General features: G+C 37.4%; 1 protein-coding gene across 1 annotated transcript in view; it reads right to left on the bottom strand.

Annotated features, from left to right (window-relative positions):
* LOC131897733 (neurexin-1) overlaps positions 1 to 26,018 on the bottom strand; it is a 164,952-nt gene that overhangs the window by 68,397 nt on the left and 70,537 nt on the right. Inside the window, exons 5-8 of the mRNA XM_059248723.1 lie at positions 22,138 to 22,576; positions 8,412 to 8,795; positions 2,635 to 2,838; positions 10 to 36 (exon numbers count right to left, since the gene is read on the bottom strand). Coding sequence (XP_059104706.1) covers positions 10 to 36; positions 2,635 to 2,838; positions 8,412 to 8,795; positions 22,138 to 22,576 — 1,054 coding nt within the window. The remainder of the gene's footprint in view (positions 1 to 9; positions 37 to 2,634; positions 2,839 to 8,411; positions 8,796 to 22,137; positions 22,577 to 26,018) is intronic.

The following is a 26,018-nucleotide window of genomic DNA, read 5'->3' as shown; positions in this document are numbered from 1 at the left end:
AGCACTTACTGGAATTACAGTTAATCCTGATACAATCTAGATGGGGAAGAATAGATGAAAAATGAATATTTATCCTTCAAGGTAATAGCTGCAGACATCCAATAAAATTACAGTCCACCCTTCCGGGGACAGACACATGCAAATTTGGCCACTCCATATCATTATTCTTTATATACTTCTAGAACCCAGATTTATTGTTATAAAATCGTACCATTAGAAACAAGAGAATGTTTAAAACTATGGCCAATTCAAACAGAGCTACATGGTGACATATCTAAGTGAGGTAACAAGTAGTTAACTGTCAAAGATGCTTGACTCAGACTGGCTGCAACATCCTCCCCATATGTGAAAGAACATACGATTATTTTCAGCAAAAGTTAAAAGTGCTCCGTCACAATGGGGTACAGTGCAAGCTCAGCTAGGCTCAGACATCTTGGACCTCCAAAATCTAATATCCCACAAAGGCTGACAGAATTCTTTACAACTGCAGTCATCAAATGGAGAAAGACATTAAAATTATTCTTTCTCATCCCAATATTTTATATATATATTTCTCTTTTGATTTTGATTTTCAGGGGCACAAAACATTAACAACCAGATGTTGGTGGATTCCACACCTTGTATTAATTGAAGGCGAAAAGAAATAACTGTATGGATCCTTAGATGTTACAATGGCTGTGGAGTAGCCAGCCATCCTGTGCAGCACACAGGGCTATGCCTCTCTTAGCTACATTGAGGACCACAGTTAACAATACCGTTCTGATTCTTCTTTTTGTGTGCTTGCTTCACATAAAAGCAGATATGAAACAGAATGCCTGGTGTGGATAACACAATAGATATTTTTAAAGAACTGCATGGAATGTTTTGATTGTATTTTATGGAGAGATAAGTGCATTTTTTGGCCTTTGTCTTATTATTTAATGCCTTTGGGGAACATGGAAAATATAAACCTAGATTCTGTGTCCATATAGCTAAGTTTGTCATGTGTCGTCAACCGCATCAGAAAAGTGGTTGCAAACAGCCAAGGACCAGCAGCTACACAACTCCTTCTACAGAATGCTTTGCTGGTGAGAACCCCTCTAAGTGTTCTCATTTCGAGCAATCAGCCTCTTTGCGCAATTAAGCCCTTTATTCCATTTTCTTGTAGTAACCTATTATTGTCACTAGAGGGAACTCTAACAGAACAATAAACAGTACTGCATGTTTTTTTTTTTAAAACTATACTGTTTAACTTAGTTTAACTTGTATTATTGAACGTAATTAATTGCAATAAGCTAGCAAGAGTTACTTTTCTAGTTTATAAGCTACTGTTCTACTCATCACAATTTGAAAATGTAGGTTGGGTTTTCATAAATGTCACGTGTTGTTTTCTTTTAATTATCATTCTGAAAATACATCTACATGGTTTCAAATTTTTTCTTCCTCTCCTAATGCCTGTGTGTGTGCATGTTTGTGTGTACATGTGTGTATATGTGCATGTGTGTGCCTGTGCGTGTGTGTGTGCCATGTGTGCGTGTGTGTGCACACATGTGTGTGTGTGTATATGTGTGTATTTACTACTGTCACGAAATACAGTAAAACCTCATTCATTTTCACTTATTTGGATTTAATGATAATATTGAAACTTATTGAGCAGAATATTAAATCTTTACTTGGTATGGAGGCATTTGGGGGGAGGGGACCTGTGAATAAAGATTTTGAAAGGCCAAGCGCAGCTAGAAAACTAACTTCAAGGATTCAGTGGAAGTTGATGGTAGAACTTGCAGGGAACCAGGATCTCATTAGGGAGGGACCTTTCTTCTCCATTCACTGAAATAAACTTCTAAGCCCATCCCTTCACAACATTTCATAGCTTATATTAATTTGAGGTTAAATTAGTTAAATTTAACTAAAAAATAATAAAGTCCGATACTTTTAAAATTCTACAGTTCAATGCTTTTCTTAGTTGGTTTTGTTTTTACTCTGTAATTCATCTAGATTGGTGAGGTTTTACTGTAGTAACTCTTTTTGTTGGTACACTTAATCAGGAAAGCATTATCTCTCTGTAAAGGAGCCTGTGTCCTTACTGTTCTCGTGGCTGTTTGCTGAGGGCCGCAGACTTTGGGCATTGAAGGGTTGTGGATTGCTGAATGACAGCAAAATATCCCACACAGTACTCCAAAACAGAAGAGATGGAGGACCACAAAGATGGCTATTCAAAGGGGAAGCCCAAGGAGGAAGCAGGAACAACCGTTGTTCTAGACGTCAAAGTATAAATTCAATATATTTCATGTGCATGTTATCTAACACATGTTGAGCTTGTTCGTTCATTTATTTATTTATTTTTCAAGGGTGTCATTTACCACCCATTAGAACATCAGTAAATATAATAGAAAAAAAATCCATTTTGAGACAGCTTAGAGCCTCATAATTCAAAGTTTCAAAATCATCTCACTGATAGGGCTTCCCCAAACCCTCATTGGTAGGAATCACAAAACACTAAATTATGTTGAACATAAAAAAAGTGATGCCCACCAAAGCATTAATTGATTGTTTTAACTTTTCATAGCAAACAGGCTAGTTGATAAATGTTTGCAGGCAAAACTGAACAAAAAGTGAGAAGTGTCAGCTTAATGGTGGAAGGCATATTGTTACCTAGATTGACCGTGAGTTTCACACGCCCTGCATCTAGCTCCAGTCGAAGGGTGTCTGCGGAGTCTCTAGAAGTGGTCGCCATCAGAATACCATATGCACGCTGGGATCTGAACCGTAAAGACACATCCTCGGCCTCGGTGTGCATCACCACTGGTAGCTGAATTTTCATGAACATACTCCCATCATAGCTCAAAACTGTTGCCTCTAGGGGAAAAAATGGATACAGTTCAGTTTTGGTTAGTGTAATGCACACTTGAGAAGAGGAGTCTGCTGAAGTTTTCAATGATTAAATCAGCTCATCTGTTTCAGCAACGAGTTTCTTGTTTTGTAATGGCAAGGGGCATCCTAGCAGAGACTCCTTCATTTGTCAAGTATACGCTAACACTCAGAAAGCCCCTCTACCTATAGTATATGCTACAGCAATGACCATATGGGGCCGTAAATATTTTATAAGCATTTCCCTTGTAAAAAGCATAGGTAATGCTGTTTTGAATAGCTACAGTCTCAACCTAGTTGGAAACATGCAAGGATGCATGTGTGGACAGGCAGTGAGGGCCCTGACTATTCTGTAGCATCAGTCAGCTTTGCCCTGCCTCTGATTGAGTATTCAGGAGCAAAAGCTCAAGGGCTGTTAGTGGAAGATACCTAAAGCCAGGGCTGTCTGGAAAATCCAGGGATGAACAGACGCTACTTCAATATTTTTTTCATACTATCTGCTTTAAAATGGAAATACTACAGAAATGTAGAAGTCATCCTCTCTACCAAAGTTACTATTCCAAAGAAGAAAATAAAAACCAACAATATGCCAACAAGTAAGAAATAAGATTCTATTGTGTTACTATACTTAATAAGGAAAGTTTTTAAGTTACATCAAACCATAATCTTATTTTAATCTTCCTTTACAAATAAGAAATAATTTAAATGTCTATAAGCACAAACTTGGTGTCCTTATAATATTGAATTACCACGAGTCATCTATAACTATGTACATCAAATAGGGGTGGAGGTAGGAATAGAGATTTGTGTGGGCATGTGTTTCTAAATTAAGTTACATGGAAGTCACAAACACTATATTAGACATGTGAAGAAATTATTAGCAATACTGCTGATGATAGACTGCTTCAGGAAACAGCACCCCTCAATGTTAAATGCCATTTGGTACTGGGACATTGAGAAACAAGTATGAGTCATGTTGCTTCTGGGAATTCAAAATGTCATTTAATAAAAGAAAAACTACCTGGAATGAAAATAAACTTAAACATTTTCATTAATCTTGGATATTTACACAGCATAGTCATTAGCTTTACTGGTGTAATGTTTATTACTAGGAATATCTTCTGGTGTGGCTTTCAAAGTTCATCTTTCAGAAAGTCAAGACAGTCAAGTGCTGTTTCCAGGAGATTTTAACTGTCATTTGTTCTTGTTCAAGGCTTGAACATGAAACCTGAATCTCTAAGTATTGCACTCCGTTTCTAGGACTCTCTCCTTCATACTCTGCTCTTTCCACCCAGCCTTGGATTAATGGATCTTCAGCAACCTCTGAGCTTTCTTCCCTCTTCCATTTTGAGTGAAGACTTCTTCATCTATTGCCTATTTGACGTCTCCAGTTATAATGGAATTATAATCTCACCATTAATTTGCCCTTCCCCAAATGAACACATTCCAAATGTGCTTCTTCAATCCCTTCCATCTCAGTGAATGATGTTTACATTACTGTCCAAAACCAAGCCTGTGGATTTCTCTCTTACTCTCTCTGCCATGTGCAGTCTATTTTCAAGTTTACAGACTTTTGTGTTATAATTACATTTTTTAAATCTCAGTTGATGTTTTTTTTACCTCTGTAACTAAACTATTTCAGTCTCTATTCTCATTTTACCTAGACAGCTAAAATAGTTATCGCTGTGGTATATCTATCTTTCTTTCTGCACACAGCAGCCAAGTTGAACCCTTATAGAGGGACACCCTCCCTATTAGATCATTCTTCGGGTTAAATCATGTCTCTACTTTTCTTTTGCAGTTAGAATCTCTCTGCCCTCAGCTCTTATCATTCTCTGCAGTTAATCTATTCCACCCATTCCAAGTCCATTCATTATTAAAACATTTGCGCTCACAAATGCTTGTATGTGGAAATTGCTCACCCTACATCTATTAGTGTTTGGGTTTTTCGGAAGTCTGGATTTTGGTGAAATGTTTTTCTGGACAATACAGCTCCCTCCTCAGTTTCTTCCATATTGAAGTATCAGCCCTCCTATTTCAAACTGTAATTTCTCATTTGTTTGGGTGGTATCAGCTGCATCTGCCCTTTTGAAAGTACCCTGAGGAAGCAGACCAGTCACTCACCACTCTGACACCAGGGAGCCACTGAGCCAGACACAGCTGAGACACCGCACCATAAATGCTTCCTGAATTAGCAACTGCCATCTACATTGAAAGTACATGAAAGAATTTCTCTGCATGTGAATACAAAGCTTGCAGAAGCATCCACAGAGCAATAAAGCATTTATTCTGTCTGATACCAGGGCAATCAAGTTTGGCAATGTACGGCAAAAAATATAATAATTTCATGTCTAATCTGAAGGTTAGACTAGAAAGGGTTTCTGTTTATCCATATACTCTGTTGTTAGTCATAGGCCTAACAGCTGAGAACATAAAATATGATCTTAAAACATATGACTTGCTCTTATATTAAAACAAGACTGTAAAGTCATAATGAGCTCTAAATGTGCTTTGGTATAACTTTATATGAAATTTGATACTTAGTTTTCCCCCTTCTAATCTTTGGTCAATCATGCAAAGCAACATACAACTCAATAAAAGTAATAAATCATTATAGATTGTTACTTTGCTGCCATACAGATAAAAAAAATACTAGACTATTATTAGTTTTCTTCTGGCTAATTAATATGTACAACTACTCTATTATATAATAATCATATTTTAAATAACTTCATTTTTCTTTAAAATTGCTTAACTTGAAAACTAGGTTGAGGACACATCTTTTTGAAATAAACAATTAACAATTAGCTGTAAATATATTGTGAAGTACCATCTAGAGTAGGGAAAAAAATCAAGCTCATTAGCCTTTACTATTTTCCAAAAAAGCTTCAGGAATGAAGGAATAGTAAAGTAATAAAACTTGAGTGCCCCCATGTGCCATTTCAAACAATTCTCAATGTGAAGATAACTTGTTGATAAACGACAACTGAAAGCATAAATGATTCCTCATAATTAGAGTCGATGTTTAATTAGGCAAGAAATGGAAAATGTACAAGGTTGCAGTCTAGAATGTGCCAAATAAATGTTAGACAACATTCTGACATTTGAAGGTTATGCTATTTGGCAGCATCTTTTAACATTTGGAAAAAATTGTTTTATCATTTGGAACACAAAAAAAGAGTCCTTTAGAATGATAATTTCAAGACACTGCTTCCCAGTGAGGAAGAAAAGCAGTTTCAACTTGGTCCTCTCTCCCCTTCTCTCTTGTCATTAGGTTTGATAAATTTGCTTTTCTGCACTGTTCCTCTTTGTAGTCTAAAGTGTACACCTGTGCTCAGCTTTGCTGAAAGACAGTCACATATTGTGATCAACAATGAAAATCAGACAGAGAGCCAAATTATATTGCTCTGACATCTGTCCCTCCATCTGTTAGAATTTTAACAAACAAGTATAAAGTAGACCTCTGATTACACCAATGCTCTTACTTCACATTATCTCCGAGACTAATTTTTAAGTGATCTAACCTTCAAAACTCTTTTACTAAAAATGATACAAAAAGAAAATACAACATTTAATGTTTATGAAGGTCATCATTTCTGTATTAATCTTTCTTTAAAAATCAATGGGCATAGAATAAAATATTTTCCTGTTTAAGTCACAGATAGTTTTTCTTATGTAATTTTCTTTGCTTGCATAATATGGGACAAGCACAGCACCATTCTCTATGATGTGGTGTGCATAGACTGAAACAGCTTCTATCAATTTATTCTGAATGATAAAATGGAAACTTTATAACTGTCTTTTTATCTCAAGAATTGTTGGTTGATTCTCATGATCAACAACCTAATGTGGTATGAGTGTATCTGGAGAAGAGTCACAGTCCAACACTTCCTTTGGAATTTGAAACTGAGAGGGCCAGGCATGATCTCCTGTCTGTGGAACTAGGGCACAGCTGAGAACTGGACAGAAGTAGCATTCTGTGCCACTGAGCCTGGCAACCATCATGTTTCACCCCTTCTCTCAGGAGAGGCACAGTCATGTGGGTGAAGAGAAAATACTTCTTGCAATATGCTGCAAATCCAGAACACAAAGAACATGGCATCATCATTTTATCCCCAAGAAACAACTGACTTAGAGACAGAGATCTACAGAAATTTCCAGCTAAGCATAAGTTAAAACTGTACACTAAATCCCAGTGATGACATTTGCCATTAAATTCTCATTTGAAATCTGTACATACTTTCCACCTCTACCTCTAATTATTGCAGTATATAAATATTCCCTTTCTCCCCTTCTGGCTCAGAAAGCTCTATCATTTCTATTTTCATTTTGCCATATGCAGTAGCAGAATATTGCCACAGGGTGGTACACCATGCATATTTAACTGGAAGTTTTGTAGTTCATAAGACAGACCTTCTCCAGCTTCCCTTTCACCAAGAAGCATCAGGATAACTGGCATCTTTCTGGGTGATTCAAATTAAAACAAAATTGTAATTCACACAGGTCTGCTAATCTCACATTGAACCTAACTGTAGTTTACTTTGTGAGCTCTGGCGTTTGGTCCTCTCTTTTGGCACTTTTCCAAAAGCAACCTAAACAAACTAATTAGGAAGAAAAAAGCAAAGAGGAAATGTATGAAGGCTGTACTCAATTCAAGCCACAGTCCGCAGGAATAGCTAGACTCTGTCAGCTCACGGGGATTTCAATAATCAGGCAATACCATAACGGAAATGGCTGTGTCTACACGATGTGAAAAAATCTATTGACCTGTCTAATTCTACTACACAGATTTTAATTTTGAGTTTTAAAAATGCCAACCTTTTCCTTCTGAATTTTCAGGTCAAATTAAGTAAACTATTTTAGGACGATGGAAAAGAACCAACTATGCATGGCTTTATGGAAAGGGCCTGGCACTGCTTAGGCTGAGCACCTCAGGGAGAAATGCTATTTGCGCCACGAGAGGACGATGGAGCAACTCGTCAATATTTTTTCATATTGATTTTTAGTTTCAGTCTGGAAAATAAGTGACAATGAGCATAGTGACTAAACCATTCATCTGAAGCCCTGGGTCGATGGAAGGACATGCTTGCAACCATTTGTCCTGGTATTTCTTCTGTTATACTGGTCTCCAGACCAGCTGTGGGCATCACCCTCATTCTGTGTTCAATATTCGTTCCTCTATTTATAAGGGGAGAGACATAAAAACAGGTAGCTTCATTTTTTTTTTTCTTAGCAAGGAAAGGGAAGTGTCTACGCTGCGTAGACACAGCTAAGCCTTAACGTTAGATATGAAAGTGAACCTGTGGTCAGTTAAGGACCGGACAAACAAGGTAGCAGTTATGAATTGGACATCTTAAGCACACTTTAAGAGCTGTGGTACCCGCAACCAGGCCCTGTGAAAACCACAGAAGGCTCCTCAGACACCTGTGTCATGTCTGGGGGTTCAGGCTGTGGGTTACTTCACTAGAAGTAGTTATGTTTCAGTTCAGGCTTGATGTGGATATTTAGTAAGCATTTCTAGTTTACTAACAGGACGAGTTGCTACAATTTTGAAATCCTACCTCTCTCACAGGACCTGCCGAGATATCCTGTTCCCGAGCAATCGCAGACATATCTGTTCCAGCCATCCCTGCACATGCCATTGTTTTTGCAAGGATTGCTAAGGCACGGTTTTGCTGTCTCCCTCGAGCAGGATGGCTTCACTCCAGCAGTACTCTGAATTTCCGCCATCTGCCGGATGTCTTTGCTCTGGCCATCAATGAACAGATCCCGGATGCAGCCCACGTAGCCATAGTTGAGCAGAGCCGTCCACACCTCGGTGGGGAAGACAAGGCCCGCCTTATTTTCTGGCAAGCCACCCAGATACAGCTCATCATCTAGATCCAGGATCTCACTCTCACCAGGGGCCGTGTAAGGAGTGCGCAGTGTGTTGACAGAAATGGTACCTGTTAAAATGACAAGAGAATATGAAGTTGTTTGTGCATATGGTGTGGTCCGGTTCTCTCCTTTTTCCTCTTATACGGTAGAGTGTGAGCTCCTTTCAGGCCAGGCATTTCTATTTTGATCATTTCTTTCATTATTTTAAATTTAAATATAATCACATCATTTTCCCCTTCTCTTTAATTCCTCAAAACACACTCATATACCTTTAGTGCCATGTTTCAAAATCATAGCTTCTTACTTTTTTTTAAATCAACTTTTGTCATATACATATACGTATATACGATATATATGCATTTCTTATTCTTTTTATTTCAGTGTCTGGTATGTCTAAGCATCATCAAATCATCCATGGGATTACATAATTTAGAAATAAAACAAATTACAATTAATGTGGTCCCATTTGACTTCATGAAAATCAAAGTGTATACACAACTAATAGTGGGTGCCAACTTTAAATAGCTCAAATTTAAATAAATCATACAATAACAAAATGGATTTTTTTTTACAATGAAGTCTAACTCTATGTGGTTAGTGTGCTTGCTTTCAAAGTTAGTATATGGGGGCATGGTGGGGCACATCTTTAATCTCAGCTCTTAGGAGACAGAAGCAAGAGGATTTGTGTGAGTTTGAGGCCAACTTTGTCTTCAGAGTGAGTTTCAGGCCAGCCAGGACTAAAGAGTGAGACCTAGGCTGGAGAGATGGCTGAGAGTTTAAGAACACAAGCTTCTCTTCCAGAGGTCCTGAGTTCAATTCCCAGCAACCACATGGTGGCTCACTACCATCTGTAATGATACTTGGTGCCCTCTTCTGGCTGCAGGCATACACACAGGCAGAACAGTGTATACATCAGAGAGAGAGAGAGAGAGAGAGAGAGAGAGAGAGAGAGAGAGAGAGAGAGAGAGAGAGAGAGAGAGAGAGAGAGAGAGAGATCTTACCACAAAATAAAATTAGGATGAATTTGTGAGCCAAGGAAAATTTTTTGCCCTTATCTTTAACTGATTTGGTTATTTTGCTTGGATCTAATAATTTGACAGATTTCCAAAGTCAAGGTAAAACTTAAGACCTAGTACATACATCTATTAAGTTATTTCTATGGCTTGGGATTCCTTATATATATGCACACATAATAGAAATCTGTTCTGTGTGTTTCATAAAACACACCAGATTCTGGATTATAACAAACACCAAAGGAATGTTCATTATTACATGTTGGTGAGAGATTCAAGAAAAATCATTTGCTTCTCTTTAAACCAAATCCCTTATCAAAATCGATAGTTTTGCCGGGCGGTGGTGGCGCAAGCCTTTAATCCCAGCACTCGGGAGGCAGAGGCAGGCGGATCTCTGTGAGTTCAAGGCCAGCCTGGTCTCCAAAGCGAGTTCCAGGAAAGGCGCAAAGCTACACAAAGAAACCCTGTCTTGAAAAACCAAAAAAAAAAAAAAAAAAAAAAAAAAAAAAAAAAAAAAAAAAAAAAAAAAAAAAAAAAAAAAAAATCAATAGTTTCTCTTTCCTCACTTCAAGTTGCAAAAAAAAAAAGTATTGATTTACAATTGTATAGGACTCCAAGACTCAAGTATTAAATGAGCAGTTATTCATTCACATGGAAATATTTGAGAGTTAAAGAAAAATGTGGAATTCATAAAAGTGACTGGAGGCACATTTCTGATAAAAACTTAAATATATACTGTCAGATTAAAAAAATTCCTACCAGTAATCTATGCCCAGAAAGGTTTTTATACTTCATATTCACAGGACACCACAAGGACCCATTACCATATTACCCCCAAATTTGTAGTTTGTGTTTAAATTGTAGTGTAGAGAGAGAGAGACAGACAGACAGAGAGAGAGACAGAGACAGAAAGACATAGATGGAGAGAGACACAGATGGGAAGACAGAAAATATCTAAATACTATTGTACTTCTCTGGGACACTCAAAGCTCAGGAAGAGAATGTGAGCGTGGTGGTATATTATAGTTGCCTCCCAGGAAACCTAAAGCTCAGGGCTTTCCCAAAGCAAAAGCATGCTTCTAGCTAAGAATACCAGGCTGCTAGTGCCTACTCTGTGCCCAGGAGTATTTTAAATCCTGGCAGAATGAGCTATCTCAAGCCAAGCTTCAAGTTGGGATTTGTCTTTTTGGGGGAGAAGGGCATGGCAGCCACTGTCAGTCTGCCCAGGTGTCCAAGTCATTATGAGGACATTTTGTCTCTCTAGACTCTCACAGAAAGTGGTGGAAAACTCCCAGGGGAGAAACCCTCACAGACATTGCTATTTTGGGTCTTGTAAAGAAAGGGAAATGGTGGGGGATTTTGATGGAGGATGTTTAAAAGAGAAAAAAGACTAAGTACTAATTTATATTTTTCTCATTCATGACAACATCTGCAAGAAAACTTCCACTTAGAAGCACACCACTGCTATAAAATATCATTTTGAAAATGTAATAAAACTGATTTTGGAAAATGAAATGCATAATATTGAGGTGAGGGGACTCATATCTAATAGAATGATCACTACATTCATTTAAAAAGAATTGTTTTGTAACCACCATTGTCCAAAATAGCTAAGGAGCGAAAGCATACATGGGCCCTATCCTCTGGAGCACCTAACGAGAGTTCTAAGCTGAAGAAAGTATATCTGAGGAAAGACAAAAGGGCAGATGTGAAGGTAATAGGCTAGAGAAGTGACCACTTCAAGAAGTATTCCTAGAAATAGGATTTGATAAAATAAATACTTGTAACTGAGAAGAACTGATTTGAGAAATAAAACTTAGAAAACAAACAATGAAACTCTATGATGAGAATGGGGATATATTTTTCTAATGGCTGTTCCCCAAATTCCAATTTTATTTATAGAATGAACTTAATTCATCTCAGGAAGGTTAACCAGCAATTGGCAAAACTAAACTGCTTTTAATCACACTGTGACGGTTTACAACTAAAGAGAATGCTTGGGCATCCCTGCAACACAGGCATTCCCTGGCTAGAGTACTGCCATTCTCTCTGTCTTTTCCATACTACACCCAGAGAATTCAGTGGGTCTGCAGGAGAGAGAGAAGGGGGGGAGGGAGGGAGGGAGGGAGAGGGAGAGGGAGAGGGAGAGGGAGAGGGAGAGGGAGAGGGAGAGGGAGAGGGAGAGGGAGAGGGAGAGGGAGAGGGAGAGGGAGAGGGAGAGGGAGAGGGAGAGGGAGAGAGAGAGAGAGAGAGAGAGAGAGAGAGAGAGAGAGAGAGAGAGAGAGAATCCATATGTATTTATTTATAGTACATGTGTGCAGATGCAAACATGTGCACAGGTATGTGTGCCTGCTTATGTGTGTGGAAGCCAGAGCAGTACATCAAGGAACTTACTCCTCTATCTTGCTGCATCCTATTCTTTGGTGTCATAGTCTGTCACTGAGGTTGGAGCTGGCTGTTTGCAGTTAGGCTGGAAGTCAGCAAGGCCCAACGCTCGCTCTCTCCTTTGGACCTGCCACACTTCTGGGGTTACAGGAGCACAGGAGACTACATTTATCGTGTTATGTTAGTGCTAGGGTCTAAACTCAAGTCTTCATGCTGGCACATCCAATGTTCTTGACTTCCAAGCCCACTCTCTGGCCTCCTACGTCTGTACTCTTAGAGAAAAAGCTTGTGCTAAGTATTTCAGACAACCATAGATACCTGATTTAACAGTGACAATGTAAACGCTGGTCTCTTGGTTGTTATTTCTGGGGTTTTAGGGCCTGCTTTGAACAAAGTGTTAAGAAAAGTTCTGGTATGTTCTCATGAATGTGTTTGTTGACATGTCTGAGGTAACATGCTCCTTACAACTTCACAATTACAATAGTTTTTTTTTTAAATAATGTTTTTATTCTTAGAAAATGTATACTTACACTATACATTTTGATGATGTCCACCCACCACACACATTCTTCCTCCTTTCCTAGTGTCCCCTCCCTGTCTCTATGCAATTTCATGTCCTCTTCACTTCAGTCTCACGTTTACAATCCCCAGAGTTCAGTGAGTATTGCCCATACACACATGGGTTTAGGGACATTCACTGGGACATGGGCAACCTACCCCTGACCACATTCCTCATCTTCCTCCTTCCATAGCCGTCACCTACCAGTAGCTCCCCCATAAAGGGTGGGCCTCAAGGGCCCCTCTCCATAAAGTAGTTCTTTATAAGTAAGATCATAATGTTCATGTAAGTCAGTACACTCTTACGTGGGTGCACGTGTGTTTGCATGTGTGAACATGCATGTGTTCCTGCCTGCATACACACACACACACACACACACACACACACACACACACACACACACACATGCTGAAACAAAACATTAACAAAAAATATTGAATTCTATTACCTCTAGATACCATGGCATTTTCTGTATTATATTCATGTGTTAAAACAAATGCTGGGTCATCAAATGAGTTTCAGAACTAACAAGTTGGAACCACAGTTCAGAAAACAACTGATTGCAAGAGTATCATCAATTATGTTTCTCCACATTCCTTAGTTTACTTTGAATGTTAATTTTTGAGTTCCCAGGGAATTAGCAGACAATGAAATATGAAAGAAAAAGAAAGAGGGAAATAATTCTATCCTCATTCAAATATAATCCAGTGGAGTTAGAATATTAGTTTGGCTTGGCTCAAAGTTAAAAAGAAATGATGGGCAAATATGCATATTGGATTTTCCCTGAATATTCTACAATCAAAACGAAGTATGACCAAAAAAATCAGTATTTTCTATGCATGGTCAGTCTATTTGGCTTATATTTTAGGAGAATTTCTGCAGGGTATGTTAAGGAAACAGAGAGCATAGAAGTTGGGCTGGGAATAATTATTTGTATATCTTAAAATTTTTTGAAGAGTTAAAAATGCATTCCATTGTTGAGGGAAAAGCTCAAACAGATGCTTGCATTTCAACTTACACTTGTGTGAAGGTCTCTGACTGGATATATATGGGATTTCTGTTGTGATGTCCCTTAATGACTTTACTATGGATATGAACCAAGTGACATATTAAGTTAAGCAACAGAGTAATCACAGAATTGGAATTACTGTAAGCCATTTCAGCAATACATATGAGCATAGGAAATTTAAAAATAAAGGTTCCCAAGTAATGTGCATTCCATGATACCTTTCCACTCTAATTGAAGTTAAGTTTCTAGTAGATCAAATCAGTGCTTTACAGAAATACTATCATATTTCAGTAGTTAAAATTTGTGGAAGGTAGCCATGGATGAGAATTTATTTCGACCAGTGCTTCATGACTCAATACGTGAGAATCCAAAGCACTTAGCTCTTAAAAGAATACAATTGCAGCACAATACTGGGATATGTACATATTATGTTATTTCAATGTGTAAACCACATTCATAACACTAGCATTTAAACTTGTTGTTTTAATAACATAGGAAAAAGGATTAAAAGTCAGCTAGCAAATAAGGTAATATTTGTATAAGAATGTTCCAAAGCTTAAGGGGAAAATTCATTTTCATATAATTTGTGCATAAATGAAAAACAATCTGTTGAAAGCAGCTCTTTGTTATAAAAGCGGAAACCAACTTTGTAATTTGGTGTGCTATTCATATTTTTCTACTTGCTTTTTCTTCCATTCATATTTTTCATGGCTATTCTTCTCCACAATTAGTTTATATGGTGAATAGAAACAGGAAGTAAAGGTGGGATTTTAAATAAGCTAATGTGACTTAAGTTTTCAATTACTAAAATTTTTAAATTGCTAGAATCAAGGGCTAGTAAATAATACACCATGGCAGAAGTGTTTTTGTCTGGTGGAAGCAAACTGATATCCAAGGTCTAGCTCTTCAGGTAACTAGCCGGCAAATGCAGGCGAATAGTTTGATTCCTAGGCCTCACTGCAGGTCTCATGCAAACTAAAGGTTTGGACAAGATGTTCACTAAAGTTCCAATTTGAGTAATACATAGAATTACTGCATCACACAATTTTAAATGTCAATCTTATCTTTCTATAATTCAGTACACAAGAGTTGGATTCCACAAAACTATAAATTTGCCAAATTTCGACTCTAATAAATAAACTCAAACTCAGTGAAAATATATAGTAAAACCAGACAAGCAGAATTTGCTAATAATATAGTAGGATGATGCAAAACACAAAATGCATAATTCTCCTAAAACTATAAGAACAAGTAAGTGACCAAAAACTTAAAAATTAACCAAAGTTATTTGGGGTAGGAGGATCAGGGATGGTGAAGGCAGTTTTATGTTTATTTGTGATTCTCTGTACCTTTTAATGTTCTTTTTAATGTTTCATAAAGGATTTAGATAAAGAACTGAAATAAATGTTAGAAAACTCAAAAATAATAATCTTAATTTTCTTTTTAAAATTTACTTGGATTTACCCATGAGCTGGCGACTTAAGTATAAGACATGTGTATTAAAAATTTTCAGGACAAAAGTTTGAAAGCCTAATACCCAGTGCTGGGGAGAGTAAGAAGAGAAGGTACCCCATAGGGAGCCGATGAGAAGCACTGGCTACCAAAACTAACCTGCCATTGCCTTTCAAAATGAAAAGCAACTCAAGTAGCCATGTCTGCTCTCAGCTTAGGAGATGGGCCATCTAATGACAACAAACCTCAGGAAATCTCATTGCGGGTGCAGATTGAAAACCTGAGCAGCTGCCGTAAAGCAACATTTCAGTTGCTGCAAAATGTTACTTGACTGGAGTTGACAGCTTTGTGACACTGGGCATGCTCATTTTGAGTAAATTCATATTTGAATAAGGTTGGTAAGAACAGGTCTTTTCGTTTGTTTACAAGTGTACTCATAACACGCATGTTTTATTACATGCATGCATGCAATCATGAAAAATATTCAAGCATCTCGACTGTATATCAGTCATGAGTTGCCACACACTGCCTTCACCAACTCATTCCATCTCAATAGTACCCTAAAATGAGCCAAGTAAGGAAAGTTTATTAGATAAGGAAATGTCCTTCATCTCAGCTAAGATGTGCAACCTCCATCTTCACAGTGAGAACACACACTTAAGTGCCTGGAGCAGCAGTCAGATGGCCACCTCCAGTGTTTGCTCCTGAACGCCTATGTTTAGATATACGAATATAAATTAAGTTCTGAGGGCCTGGGCTCCTAGGTAACTGTGCTATGACGTTTCCCTTCCAATTACAGGTCGTATAACTCTCAGAAAATAAATGCTATTGCTCAGATATTCTTGAATAAAAAAGGCCTTATAAAAATCAAATTAAAGAAGTGGGCTGGATATTATGCTTATAGTGTAACAGCAAGAATATAAACATGTACACATTTACGATAATCAAAGACTTACAATGCAAAAATGCTGTAAATATAGAGAAAATAGACTTCATTTTAGAAAGTAAATATAAACATCAATTTAATAAAATTTGATATAAAAATTCAATAGCAAGTTGATCCTATTTGGTCAAATAATTAGTAAGTGATTGATAAGGCATTTCAGTCTTTCCCACTGATGGATAGTGGTTTATGAGAACAACTATAAGATACAGGATATTAACATAATTTACTAAAAATGATCTCAACGTATGCAACAAGCTATTAGGCAGAGACATGGGGGGAACATTTACAGTTAGGGGGCAAGTTCACCTCAAGACCTAAACAGAGAACTCATCTAATGGTTGTTCAAGTAGAACCATCTAAACGTGGCAATTCAAGAATGGTATACACATAAATCAATGCTGGTAATAGATAGCTAGCAAGAGCTGCTCACACTGAACAGTGATTACTACAAACCCCTAATTATGTGCTCTGGAGAGAGACTGTGCCTTTCCCTCTATAATTTCTAGTTCTTAAACTAGAACTCTATGACTTCAATTCAAATCTCAATGGCTTCTTAGCTGTTAAATGTAGGCTTACCCACGAATAACCGCTGATACAATCTGCTGGGCTCTGCTGTACACAAGCAGAATTGACAAGAATAATGAGTTTTCTCTTTGATTTCAATGTGTAATGATAGTTTGCAAAAAGAGAAGAAAAAATGACTGGCAGTTTGCTATAAAAAATCTTGAGAGGGTATCTTTGCCTGAGCCAAAGAGTTTAACACGATTTTAAACAATATTCTTGCCCTAAGAAAACAGTCATTAACCTCATCTTAATTGTAGGACAACTCACACTTCAGCTAAATACCTGGGCAGCTGTTTGGTGTTACAATTGGGACCAGCTGAGAGAGAACAGGGGAGACTGGAAAGAGAGGAGGGCTGGGAAAGATGTATTAGAATGATGTCCTGCAAGGTTGGCAAGAAAAGGAACCTTTACAGTGTATTTATTAACTCAACAACGAAGGGCTTTTATCCTAGCAGCTCAGATATGCACAGAGGATAACTGCTTCTCCAGAACTTAAATTGTCCACTTGAATCCACCTGATCAAGCCTGCACTTTGCATGTCTCCTCCTTTGCCAGCTAATTTTAGGGTTTGTTATGGCCATATGCAGATAACTCAGCCACTTCACCTCCCATGTCACTGATTATAAACTCTGTAGGCAACAGAAGGAAGCTCCATTGTCTAGAGAAACTGGTGTAGTCAAGTTGTATAAAAACGGGGGAATTATCGTGTGTAGTTCTTCTCTACATTTTGGAATAGAAGATACATCATAGGTGGGTAAAAACTCAGAATCCAGTTTTTCCCTTAGTCATTAGGTTTTGCCACACTTAAATGGTTCTGCTTGAACAACTATTAGATGAGTTCTCTGTTTAGGTCATGTGGTGAACTTGCCCCCTAGCTGTAAATATCCCTCCAATATCTGTGCCTATTACCCTGCTGTACACATTGAGATCATTTTTAGTTAATTATATTAATATCTCATGTGTTATAACTCTGTTCACAAGCCATTATCCATAATAAAATTCCATAAAATATTCAAATTAATGTAGGTTTCTTTCATCCTCTAAGGGGCTCACATATCCCTTTTTGTGAACACCTCTCTTCATACCCAGGGATAGAAAACTAGGAAGAAGGGTGGCCTGGGTGATGACCATCCTTGTCACTGCTGCCTGGCCAAGTACTTGGGGGAGACGACAGCTTCCACCTTGGTTAACTCCCTTCTACCTACATGTTTGCTTAACAATATACGGATCTTGTGAACAAGCAGAACTCAAAGTGCTGTTCTTATCAAAGCTTATCGTTCCTGTACCAGGCTCACAAAGTTATCTAACAATGATTGACCTTTCTGTTTGAATTATTTCACATGTCTGGGCTTGGAAGTTCTCGCTGTCTTTATAAAAGGGCAGTGCCTATTTTTCTATATTGTATAACTGCCTTTTAAGAAGTCAGTTAAATGAGATTATAAATTTAAAGAAGTTGCATTTACAAGGAAAATTGCTATCATTCTTCAAATGTAAAAAGGATGTCTTTTGAGGAGTATTTTGACAATGTGCTACTCTGCCTGTGTGTTTGTCTGTGCATAGAAAGAGAGAGAGGACACACACACACACACACACACACACACACACACACACACAGAGAGAGAGAGAGAGAGAGAGAGAGAGAGAGAGAGAGAGAGAGAGAGAGAGAGAATATGAATAGAGGTGGATTGGATCTGAAGGAATCCGCCTGTATTTCCAGCTGTATTTCATGCCTGAAAAATTAGGAACTCTGAATATAGAAACAAATTAAATATACTTTCTCTTAGATGAGTTTCCCTTATAAACTGTTTTGGAAATATCCAAATTTCATTTATGTTCACTACTGTGATTTTAATTTTACCTCTGACCAAGAAAATTAGTAGTTACCTTGACATCAAATAGCTCTATGATGCTTTACTTACTTAGTATCTATGTCAATGACATCAGTTGCTAAAAGAGTAACTCAGGCCAGGTGATGGTGGCACACACCTCTAATCTCAGCACTTGGGAGGCAGAGGCAGTTGGATCTCTGTGAGTTCAAGGCCAGCCAGGTCTACAGAATGAGTTCCAGGACAGCCAACGCTGTTACACAGAGAAAAATTAAAAAAAAAAAAAAAAAAAAAGATTAACTCAGAGGTTTGGGTCCCTCTATTTTAACAACCTAAATAACAGGTACTTCTAAATGCTTTTGGGCATTTAGCTAAGGGGTTGTCTGGGGAATTCAATGAACCCTTCTTTATCACTGTAAGAAGGCAGCCCACACTGTCCTGCTGAAATAGCCACACTATTTTTCTTTGTGATATGGAAAATCATTATCATAGAACCTTTGAATATAATTGATATGAAAATGGGTAAATTTGACTCTGAGATTCCATGTTTCTTACTCTGAACTCAGCTACAAATGCTTGCATTTCAACAGCAAAATTCAGAATATTCTTTGGATAAAATGAAACTGTATATACATTCATTCAAATTTTAAAAGGCAGGTCTATGCCAGATCAATGCAGTGGGCAAATATAGAACTTAATTAAAGTACTATATATAAAATATTAACAGCTGCAGCTATTAAAATGGCATTAAGTTCCCCTGAGTGAGGCTTGCATGATGTGAGCTCTCTTCTTCAATTTGTTGAAGGGCAAAAGTTGGCTTTGGTTTTCACACTGTTTGTTCCAACTCACTTATTTGACTTTTAATCACATAAAAGTAATTTGCCATCAAAATACCAACAACCATAGTAACTTCCATCTTTCCAGTGAATTCCAACAAAAACATAATGCTTTAATTGTTCTTTGAGGTTGCAAATAAAACTTAGAAAATGTTCCTATTCATTCAATACAAAAGTGAGCTGTGTAAATTAGAGTAGATGCTGTCTGTCTTTGGTATTCTTCAACAAAGGTTTAAATACAGGAGTTAATAAACTTTCAGTATGATGTTAAAATAGAGAGGTTAAGCACAAAACAATAGGTGTCTTCTGCCTTGAAAATTATGGTATTCGTTCAATAATCGGTAAGATTATAATGAACTTCACTGAAAAATTCATCAAGTTTTTTTCTCCTTTAAGGTGCGTGTTTCTATATGTATGTATAACGTGTGTATGTACTTGTGTGTTTGAATATACTACATACATAAATGCATCTGTATATATACATATATATATAATTCAGAAGAAGAAAGGCTGAAAAGTGGTATCTACAAACATAGGTCTGTTATGAAATGAGTACTAGGGGGCTTTGGTATTCTCATATTAACTAATAATTATTTTGCATTAACTAATAACTTAATATTTGTCATGAATTATTTTTATATTATTAGTATCTCATTTCTAGATAAACAAAGTATAACTGATCTGAAGTTTGCTGTTTTTAGTTTTCTGTACCTCTAAGGTATAACAAGATAATCTGATTTGTTTTATCTTATTCTGTTATAAAATGAGTCAAAATTATGTTATAAAATATGAGTCAAATCTCTCTTCTTCAAAGTCATTTTCAAAATTTCATTCTAGATATACATGAAGTCCTGATACCATCTACAATCTAATATTTCAAAGCACTAGATCATGCCTTGTTCCCACATTCATTTTAATTCTTTCATTTGAAAGTTCTTAAGGACTGAATTAAGTACTAACTCTTCCAGAGTGTGTGGGGCAGGGCAGAGTTTTTGAATGTTTTTCAGCATCCCAATCAGTAAACATTTCATAGTTTACATAAGAAAAATGGAGATGAACCCAATCCCCAACATTTTTAGGGTAATGACATTCAGAGAACAAAATTTCCCCAAACAGGGAAATCATAAATAGACTTTCTGAGATAAGTCAGGGTTATAAATTTCCATTTATTCTGTACCTGTCATCCCAGCTCTTTCTCCATGTTCTTACTTTCCATTCTTCATTTTATTGCATAAAAAGTTATCTTCCTAGTTGCTCTTTTTTCCTTTCTTCAAAGTTCATACTACCCAAACTCTGATCTCGTCAAGCAACTTTTAAAGTGCACAGAAAATATTATTTCTTGTGAGAAAATTACCCTGCCACCCCCATAAAGGAATAAAGGGCAGAAAGTGAAGCCGGGGTAACCCCTGCTCTTGGAATTTCAAATATCGTAAAGAAAAGCTGGCTGAGAGGTAACTTTGAATGCCACTACACTAACTGAAGTGTTCTGTGCAGTAAGTTTCCCCACAGTCCTGATGAATTTTCACACATTTTTCTTCTTTACTTTTTGTAATTGCGTTTCAGGTACCTTCAAACATCCAATGGCATAAAAACAAAGCTGATTCTATAAGAACTCTAAATTCTGTCATCGACAAATTTAAGATAAAATTTCTTGCAAGATGTGGCACTTGATATCTAAGAAATATTTGCTTAGGATAATCCACAGCCCCAAAGAGGATAAGTAATAAGGAGGGCCCAAACGGGGATGCATAGATTTCCCTGGGAAGGGGAAATAGAAGAGATCTCCTGGGTAGACTGGGGGTTGGATGGGAATGGGAACGTGAGAGATCAGGTTGGGGAGTGAATGGAGGGGGAGAGTAATGAATATGGAGAGCATTTTGGGGTCAGGTAGAAACCTGATGCAAGGGAAACTCCCATGAATCACAAGAACAACCTCAACTAAGACTCTTAGCATTACTGGATACATAGCCTGAACTGGCCTAACCCGGTGATAAGATTGGTGACTACTCCAATTGTCATCAGAGAGCCTTCATCCAGTAACTGACTGATGGACACAGATGCAGAGACCCACAGCCAAACACTGGCTGAGCTTAGGGAAATCCTACTGAAGAGAGGGGGGAAGGATTTTACAAGTCAGGGGGGTCAAGATCATCATAAGGGAACCCACAGAAACAACTAACCTGGGCTCATAGGAGCTCACAGAGTCTGGACTGACAACTAGGGAGTGTGTATGGGACCGATCTAGACCCTCTACATAGGTAAGACAGTTGTGTAGCTTGGTCTTCTTGTGAGACTCCTAGCAGTGGGAGCAAGGCCTGTCCCTAATGCTTTGGCTGGCTTTTGGAAACCTATTCTCATACTGGGTTGCCTTATCCAGTCTCAGTACAAGGAGAGGAGCTTAGCCCTACCTCAACTTGATGTGTCATGCTTTGTTGAGACCCATGGGAGGCCTGCCCCTTTCTGAACACAAACAGAGGAGGAATGGATTGGGGGGAGGGACGGAAAGGAGGTGGGGGGGGGGATGGAATCAGAGGAAAAGAGGGAGGGGAAACTGCAGTCAGGATGTAAAATAAATGAATAAAATTTAATAAAAAAGAAATGTTTGCTTAAGACACTGAAAGCATTTAGTCATTTGGGTTTTAATACTGAAGCATTATGATTAATTAGGCTCCTTCTGATTTTTTACAAGCGGTAAAGCAGAAACAGTAACTGGCAATATATTTTTAATGTAGCAAACCTTTAATAGGTCTTGGTTGTAATTATTCAGAATGGCAGGGGGTGGGAATGGGTTTGTAATAGCATAGTAAAAAGTTAAATTACCTGACCGTCCATCCCTCTGGAAATCCACGTGATACCATTCTCCATCATTCACTTTCTTCTGCAGGGCTTTTATTTTGATAGTACCCGACCCCATGTCTAAGAGGAGGTACAGGTGACCGTCCAGCATTTCAATAGCAAAAAAGTCAACCTTAATCATCTGTGGGTGCTTGGCATCCTTTTGATGTCTCGGCTTTCCATGGCTAAACAAGATGAGGCCGTTTGGCTCCGTTGTACGGAAATCAAATGATATTGAGCCTGTTTTCTTTGCGTTCCATTTAGGCAAAGAAATGAAAGATTCTGGGGTTTCAAAAGTTATTGGGTCTAAGGTTGCCACATTTTCACACTTAAATGCCACCACTCCATGGATCTTCATCTTAGGATCTCCCTGCTTGGCAAGTCGAGATAACTCCAGCCTTACGTCATTATTTTTATATACAACCTGTGGATAGAGAAGAGCAGTGAGAATCTAGATTTCATATTTGAATATGTGTAACTTGTCTGCAGTTCATGGTATTTTCAAGTAGATCATGAAAAAAACCCACCAAATATGAATTGATTTTGTTGTATAAAGTTTTTTTCCAAATAAATAAATTTCAGCTATCAACTCACTTAACAAAAACCATTTGAATTTTTTTTCAACTGACGCATAGAGGTATGTATAGATAGTGATACGTATACATCAACTGTGTATCTTCCATTCACAAAATAATTGTGAGAAGTTGATAGGCTAAAATTCCTCCAAATTCCCACTAAAACTGAAACACCAAAGCCCTGTCTTGCCCTGTGCTGGGCTAATAGCTGAACGCTGTTGGGGACATAAAACTACTACATGTAAAGCAGTCTTCACTGGTCTGTTCAGTCTGTGGTCCTGGTGTTTTACTTTACTTTTCATTTATGCAAATGTCAGATAAATGTTGTCCTGTACTCTTGTTTGCCAAGGCACTTCTTCTAAAGGGGCAAGGTGGTTCTGGTTGCCTGGGGATAATCATAGGATTTTTGGATATCAAATAACATACTGGGTAAACTCATTGGCAGGTTCTTAATATCACCCATCTGCTATTACATTGTATTTGTAAAACTCATAAGTATTTTGATATAAGGATAAAGGATCATATATTCTCTCTACGAAGTGCATATGGTGGATAATCACTTTTACACAACATATACCTTATCCTGATTTAATGGTGAATTAGTTATTTATATCAAGATAAATTTATTTAAGGGACTGAAAATTTCAAGGAAACCAATATTGCCAGGTTCTAATTTCATTTATTCACAAATAATATTGTCAACCAAACCAACACAGTAGGCATTTCCTTCAAAGTCATAACCAATTGACCCAAGAGAGATGATGAGCTTTTTGATGTGATACAATGTGAATAGCTTTCCTTGTCAGTAATTAAGAGTTCAAGGCCCAGAATCAGCTTCTAGAGTTCAAATTCAGATGTGAGCATTACAAAGAGTGTGATCTCTACACATCTCATCTCTCTCTCTTTTCTCATTTCTGTCCCATAGAGGCAACACACCATGGGATGGCTGGGATGATTAAATAAGAAAACTCATGTAAGTGAGATAATCTATATAAAGGCAAAGCAATATCGACTGCATTATAAGACTTAGATAATAGTATTTATATCAACCTATGTGAAACTAGATAGCTCATTCTTTATCATATCTAAAAATCTACTCCTACAATTTTCTGTTAGTTAGAAAAAGAAGTTAGGAAATGAAACCCATACATATAATTGGTTCTTATAACTGATTTTCATCAAACAAATGAGTGACATCTCTTCAATGTTGAGCCTGTGGCTTCAGTTTTCTTTTATCTTCAAGAAGGATTACTATGAAGAGCGGGATGGCCTTTATTCTTTGAATAAATATGTACAATGGCTTAACAAGCATCTACCGACAACAAAAGAAGAGAAAATGAATTTAAGCAATCTCAGAGAGGAATTACACTAATTCTTAAGAATACTGTCTTAAAAAGAGAAAGAACTATTACGCCTCGGGGAAGTTGATTTAGGATTGTCTTTCTTTGGAGATCTTTAGCACTAGAGAAAATGTTTTTCATGGATGATTTTCAAAGCTTTCATCATGACTTTTGTGCTATTCAGCCTGTTAATATTTCATAATTCCTTCTGGTTTATGTATTAGTATTTGGAGATAATTTGGTTATTCATTAAGGACTAAGTCATTTTCTGATTTGCATGATACAAATGCCTCCAACCATCGATACTAACATATTAGCTATACACTCAAGCCTGCTTCATAGACATGGGTATTTCTGACATGCAGAAGCTAGGCTATGCATAGTTGTCCTATCTCATGAATAGGACATCATCCATTCAAAAGTTGGAGGATGTGGGATTAATAAAACTGTTAGCACGCTTTTTAGTAGCAGTCTTATAATTTTATGTGTTTTAGTAATGAGGGCATTCAGGAAGATACTAGGAGAAAGAAGGAAAATCTCCCTTGGATATATTTTTCAGAGTTAGCCATACAAACTACCCCTGAAAGAGATGCAAAATGAATTCCCATCTTGATCTAGATCTACATCTTTGTGTAAGTATGAACCTTGCTTACTGCTGCCTAGTACTAAGCCAGTGCCTGACATAGAGCAGGCAGTCAAGAAATATTTACTAACCGCTGAGTCAAGCTTTTCCCTCACCCTATCAAACCAAGTTCTCAGACTATAGACTGTACTAAAATATCATAATTAAGTTCAGGCACACAAATAGAATATGGAAAAATGTAATGTGGTATTGTGGACCAACCTCAAAAATAAAGTACCATATTTTTTAATGTATTTTTTCAGGGCAATGTTTAGCCATTTGTGGACTTCCAGTTTGTGAACCAGTTGGCCAATACACTGGAAAAGGGTATGAACTGTAGGGTGTCAATTACTTCTAGAGTGAATAATGCCCATGTGAAAACTAGAGAGAAAATTTATTTTCCTGGCAGACCATGCCGTTCATTTTTCCTCCCCATCTTGCATTCACTGAAAGACTACTCTGAAAAACAGAAAAGCAGTTTGAGGTGGATATGATCATCACTCTCAGGTTACCATGATTCCTTCATCTGACCCACATTCCATAATTACCCTATTTTTCCAAAGTTAGACTTTCTCTTATAATCTCCAGTTCAATTAGACTAACGAGTGACTGAAAGTATTCCAAGCCTTCTTAGAATTCATGTGCAAGCTATTTTTTTCTTTTCTGAAAGAACATGGTGCTTAATCATAGGTTTACTTTGTAATTGTTCATGTAGAAATTTGAGTTCCACCTTTGAACACACACACACACACACACACACACACACACACACTGTCTATCTAACCATTGGTGATTCTACTTAATATTCATTTAGATCTAATTTTAGAATCAAGGGCTTGGGGGAGTAGTGATACATTTTTAAAGGAATTCAAAATGTTGACGTTCACCTCCCTACTCCATCGGCTTTCACCTAAGTACAAAGGGACAGACAGGAAGCAGCTTTCAGGATTTGCTTGCTCTCTCTTTGTGTGTGTTTTGTATTTAAACTGCTGTGTAATTTTAACACACTCTTATTAAGTTTTTCCCTTTTCCTTTGTATGTTAAGCACTTTTAAAATGTCTCTTTAAGCTTAACATACAAGAACAGAAAACAATTTGTAGGTGTAGACATGACATTTGAGGTAGATAATACTGAATACCATACCTGATCTTGATAATAAGCCTGAAAAATAGGTCCACAATGCAGGGCAAACAGCTTCAGTTATAGGATGTATAACTGACAATCCAAAAATACTTATTTTAATTTGCATACTAATATCTATGCTTTGTGGCCTCTGTGCATCTCATCTTCCTAATTTCTGAAGTTAACAGGTCAAAAGAAAAAGCCTAT

This window comes from Peromyscus eremicus, chromosome 22, assembly GCF_949786415.1.
Source record: "Peromyscus eremicus chromosome 22, PerEre_H2_v1, whole genome shotgun sequence".
In the NCBI taxonomy this organism is placed as follows: Eukaryota; Metazoa; Chordata; class Mammalia; order Rodentia; family Cricetidae; genus Peromyscus; species Peromyscus eremicus.
The sequence above is the reverse complement of the archived record's forward strand: the minus strand, read 5'-3'. Positions and strand labels throughout refer to the sequence as shown.